The sequence below is a fragment of the Daucus carota genome, chromosome 3, assembly GCF_001625215.2.
Source record: "Daucus carota subsp. sativus chromosome 3, DH1 v3.0, whole genome shotgun sequence".
In the NCBI taxonomy this organism is placed as follows: Eukaryota; Viridiplantae; Streptophyta; class Magnoliopsida; order Apiales; family Apiaceae; genus Daucus; species Daucus carota.
The window spans coordinates 55,061,564-55,066,698 of record NC_030383.2 but is presented as its reverse complement, the minus strand read 5'-3'; the positions used below and the strand labels follow the sequence as shown (position 1 = coordinate 55,066,698).

Below are 5,135 nucleotides of genomic sequence, written 5' to 3'. Positions count from 1 at the left end.
ACTTACACATTAATGAAGCTCGTGGCGAGGACTGAGAACCAACCACTCCTGTGATACTATCTATTTTTGTCAATGGTCTTTCTATATCTATATTACTCCTAACATTTTCCTTCCATCCTTTAAATGTATACATGACATGCCAACACAAAACGATAAATTTAACAGATAAACAAATGCATAGCAGTCTCAATGTGACTATGTGTGTGCCTATTATACGCATATATAAAAAGCAACAATAGACAAATTCTTGTTTTGCTTCCAAATTAACTTGTTAAAAAATACCTCATACAATACACGTTCTCATTCACATTCACGTCCTTTTCACATCCAAAACACACCACCCAAGCTAAAGGCTAAGCCACTTTGCTACTTTTAAATCCTTTTTAACTACCACTTCGAAAGCCTTCCGGTCCTTATTATTGCAACCTCAATTATATTATCCTCACATCTTCCTCTATATATATTATTAACCCACTTCCTAGTAACTTACATATGCTAAAACATCATGAGTTGTGGCAAAGGTTGGCCTGAGCCAATTGTCCGTGTCCAATCCCTATCGGATGGTGGAGCCACTTCGATCCCGCCTCGCTACGTCAAGCCACCATCCGATAGGCCCTCCGATTCCTCCTCCACCTCGAACGTAAATATCCCAATCATCGATTTCTCGGGTCTTCACGGAGACAGCCGAATAAAGACTCTAGCCCAAATCTCGGACGCCTGCCGAGATTGGGGATTTTTCCAAGCGGTGAATCACGGCGTGAGCCCTCAGCTCATGGACCAAGCGCAACAAGTGTGGAGGGAGTTTTTTCATCAGCCAATGGAAATTAAGCAATCGTATGCGAATTCGCCGAGCACGTATGAAGGGTACGGAAGCAGACTCGGCGTTCAAAAGGGTGCAATTCTTGATTGGAGTGATTATTACTATCTTCACTGCTTGCCTTGTTGTTTGCTGGATCAAAACAAATGGCCTGCTCTTCCGCCATCCCTAAGGTAATTAATACTGTATTTTTCGTATTTAATTACACGCAGCCGCGCGCGCACATGCATACAAAAGTATATGAATATTAATATTGATCATTTCATGGCATGCTTCTAAAGAAATTATTATAGTATGTTGGCTGTGTATTAATGTATGTATCTAACGACTTGGCCAACTGATTGTAGTTGCAATCAACTGATTTAATAAATTATTATTAGTGTTGTGTATACACGTTGAGTTATCCACGTCAATTGTGGGAGGAGAGTGTGTTAATTAATAAGTGTGATAAGGTTGAGACGAATGTTCACACTGATTATAATAAGTGCGATAAGATCAGATATACACGTTGAGTTATTGACGTCAGTTTTTTTAAGAAAATTGTGCGTTGATTAATAAGTGTGATAAGGTTGAGATTCGTCTCAGGCTTATAATAAATTAAGTTTCACAAAATCTATGGAAATGATGTGAATAATCAAGAATGATATAAGATATTGTGATTATTGTAGGGAAGTGGTTGCCGAGTACTCGAGGCAAGTAGTGAAATTCGGTGGTGAACTAATGAAGGTTTTATCTATAAATCTCGGATTGAGCGAGAATCATCTTCAAAATGCTTTTGGAGGAGAGGACATTGGAGCTTGTTTGAGAGTGAATTTTTATCCAAAATGTCCCCAGCCTGATTTGACCTTAGGGCTCTCGTCTCACTCGGATCCCGGAGGGATCACCTTTCTTCTTCCGGACCAACATGTTGCCGGACTTCAAGTCCGAAAGAACGATAGCTGGATCACAGTGAAGCCAAGCCCTCATGCTTTTATTGTCAACATCGGTGATCAGATCCAGGTAACTAATTAATCTTACTTCGTTTTGTCTAAGATTTTCCTCATGGATAGTGGTTCGGCATGAAGTTACAAACCTAAAGCATAGGCCACATGGAGGGGTCACTTTAATTTAAATTATTCGAATATTTTTTTGTGAATTATTTCACGTGTTTATTTCCCCCTTTTACGTTTTTGAATCTAGCTTCGTGGAGTCAAAATTCAGGTACGCAGCTTATGGATGAGAAAAACCATTTATGCCTTTATAGTTAAGTATAATTAAAGAGCCGGACTGGTGGCCTTTTCTTAGATTTTCTAGATCATGCATCTCAAAGTTTAATATACTAAACCCTAGATAAAGTATATTAAATTAAATATGGTACTTCTTCGAACTACTCCCTAGATTTTAAAAATATAGGTCGCGTGATTTTTTGAAATATATTTCTAAGTCGTTTGATCATTTAGTTAAATTGTTATTTTTAAAAAATTTTGTCTTCTGACTTATAATACGAACCATATATTTTTATTGAAAAATTAGAAAATAATAATTTTAATTGTACACTCAAAGGATTCAGTAATTAACATCATATTCAAAATAAAGAAACTATGGTAAATTGAACCGCGCAAATATCAAATATATTATTGGTCTCTTAATTATGATGTTTTGCTTGCAATTTTTTTTTATGCATGTTCTCATTTGGATATATATATATATATACACACAAATATATAATTAATTATAACCTTTGTGCATGATGGTGCTCAGGTTCTAAGCAATGCGATTTACAAGAGCGTAGAGCACAGAGTGATCGTGAATTCAAACATTGAGCGGATCTCCCTCGCATTTTTCTACAATCCGAAGAGCGATTTGCCGATAGAGCCGGTGAAGGAGCTGGTCACATCGGAGAGACCCGCGATGTACATGGCCATGAGTTTTGATGAGTACAGGCTGTTCATAAGGACGAGAGGTCCCCAGGGCAAATCTCAGGTGGACTCGCTCAAATCTCGCAACTGATGGACTAGTTGAGATGATTGATTTTTCACAATAATGTATATTTCGAAGTATAGTAAATTATTGCACGTACATGATCGACCACCATAAATGTAAACACATACAGTAATTTTCTAGCAATAAGAATATAAGATACAACAATTTAACTCTTCTAGCTCCCGCTCTTGTGTGCATGTTCGTTGAATATTAATGCATCCATGATCAAAAGGAAATCTAAGGAAGCTGAATGCCATTATTGCAATGACACGCTGTCTTATGAGCATGCAATCATTAGTTCTAATTTCATGTGCTCATAAATTTTATGATAAGATAATGCTTGGTGCACGTAATTATTTACAAAATTTTGTATATGACAATATGAGGTGGATTTTAATTGGAATAAACATTTCACCTCGATTATCATGTCATTATGTACAAATTTTTTGAACCTAATTATGTGCACCTAACATTACTCTCTATGATATGAGAGCATTTCCAATGGTTGATTGTCCATTTGAGATAAATTCTTTAACTAGATTAAAGTGTAGGATATTGGGCAGGTATTAATTATATTGGTTGAATATATTTAGTTGCATTTCATTGATTTGGTTGTGAATATATTATTTTGTAAAAATATGAAAGTTCCATTCAGTCGAAAGATATTTTCACAATTATTTTTAGAAGATGATAAAATTATTTAAAAAACTTATAAAAAGGTATATTTGATAACCCTAAATGATTATTTTTAATTGGATAGTTTATATAGATATAGGAGTCTCATCATTGTTAATGTGCGTGGAACCAATCAAATATCTGCCAACTAAGATGTGAAGAAAAAATTGAAAATAATTTTTAGAGTACCTAGTATTTTGATCATCAGACGAGAGGTTGACATATCAACCTTGTTGATCTAGATTGTTGTTTTTTTTTTTTTGACAAACAAATAATTTTATTAACAGAAATCACTCATCGCAACCCAGCCAGGACAAATCCTCGAACTGTCAACTACAATCTGATTGTGAAACAAAGAACGAGCTAAACAAATAGCCGTTTTCTTTTCATGGCTTAACACATAGATTATTCAAATTGTTACATCTAAAAAGTATTACAATGACATATCGAGCAATCCAACCTACATCATTATGAAATTAGTAGCATCGCAATTGACCTTCAATAAGCATCATCTATAGCCCATTGTTCTGAACTATCATTTATATCAACTGATATTGGAGCAACAAATACTCCCAACATATGAACAAATTTTTGTTGCAAAATGTGAGTTTTTGCAATATACACCGCCGTTTCGGAATTGATGCGAGTCTTATAGATCACCCAGAATACCGTATAAATCCTTTTTAGATAAACCTCCGACGACGATACGAAAACACACAAAACTCAAAATATGACTTACTAACATTCCAAAAATATGGGTATGATTAACAACCTTGATAATAAGATACTCAACAAGATCTCACAGATCTTGGTGGAGAAGATACATAATAGAGGATGAGAGAGCGAAAATGACTTAATCAGTGAAGAGATGAAGATTTAGAAGATGGAGAAAATCGTGGCTGGAACCCTAATTACGGGCGTCGACTCCCAAAACGGGCAGATATATTCTTATAGTTATTTGTTCTAGTTATATGTATAATTTAAGATATTCTTATAAGATTGAATTATTCCTCATTCTTTAATCAAATATGCAATAATTAACAGAGATGTGGTATTTAATGGTTCAAAGTACACAACCTTTTTACATTCACTAACCCAAATTTTTGTGATGTTATCATAAAAATAAATTTGAGCTAGAGCACAAAAAATTTCAGCAGATATGCAAACGCGAGATGAAAGCGGTAAGCTTGAAAGAGGCATTATCATGAATCAAAGAATTAGGCTTTGAAAAATGTGTTTTTACGGATGTTAAAATGCTTACTCATGCGTGTACAGGAGTCCAGGGACGTTCATTTCTTCGTACAATTGTCTTAGATTATGTTGAGACCTTGATAATGTGCAAGTGAAGTTTGTTTATAATTGTGCAATAAATGGGTAAATTATATTTTAGCAAGGGATGTACGTTGCATGTCAAGTTCTCAGAAAAGGGTTGATATTGTTCTCGAAATTATTTGTGATGTATTAATTATTGATTTTATTTAATAAAAATAAGTATATTTATTGTAAAAAAAATGACTCATTTGAGATTTGATTCAAAATTTAACGGTAACACTTTTTCTGATGTACTAATTATTGATTCAATTTTGTGAAAACAAATACGTTTATTTCCAAAAAAATGCCCAAGTTGATATTTGATTCAAAATTTCAAACTTTTTATGTTTCAGGTAAATTTTTTTTTACA

General features: G+C 34.3%; 1 protein-coding gene across 1 annotated transcript; it reads left to right on the top strand.

Annotated features, from left to right (window-relative positions):
* The first annotated feature begins 396 nt into the window (after positions 1-396).
* Positions 397-2,957, top strand: LOC108211682 (jasmonate-induced oxygenase 2). Its single transcript, XM_017383345.2, has 3 exons — positions 397-990; positions 1,486-1,816; positions 2,558-2,957. The coding sequence occupies exons 1-3, from the start codon at positions 506-508 to the stop codon at positions 2,804-2,806; spliced, it is 1,065 nt and encodes a 354-aa protein (XP_017238834.1). The 5' UTR covers positions 397-505; the 3' UTR covers positions 2,807-2,957.
* Positions 2,958-5,135: the final 2,178 nt, after the last annotated feature.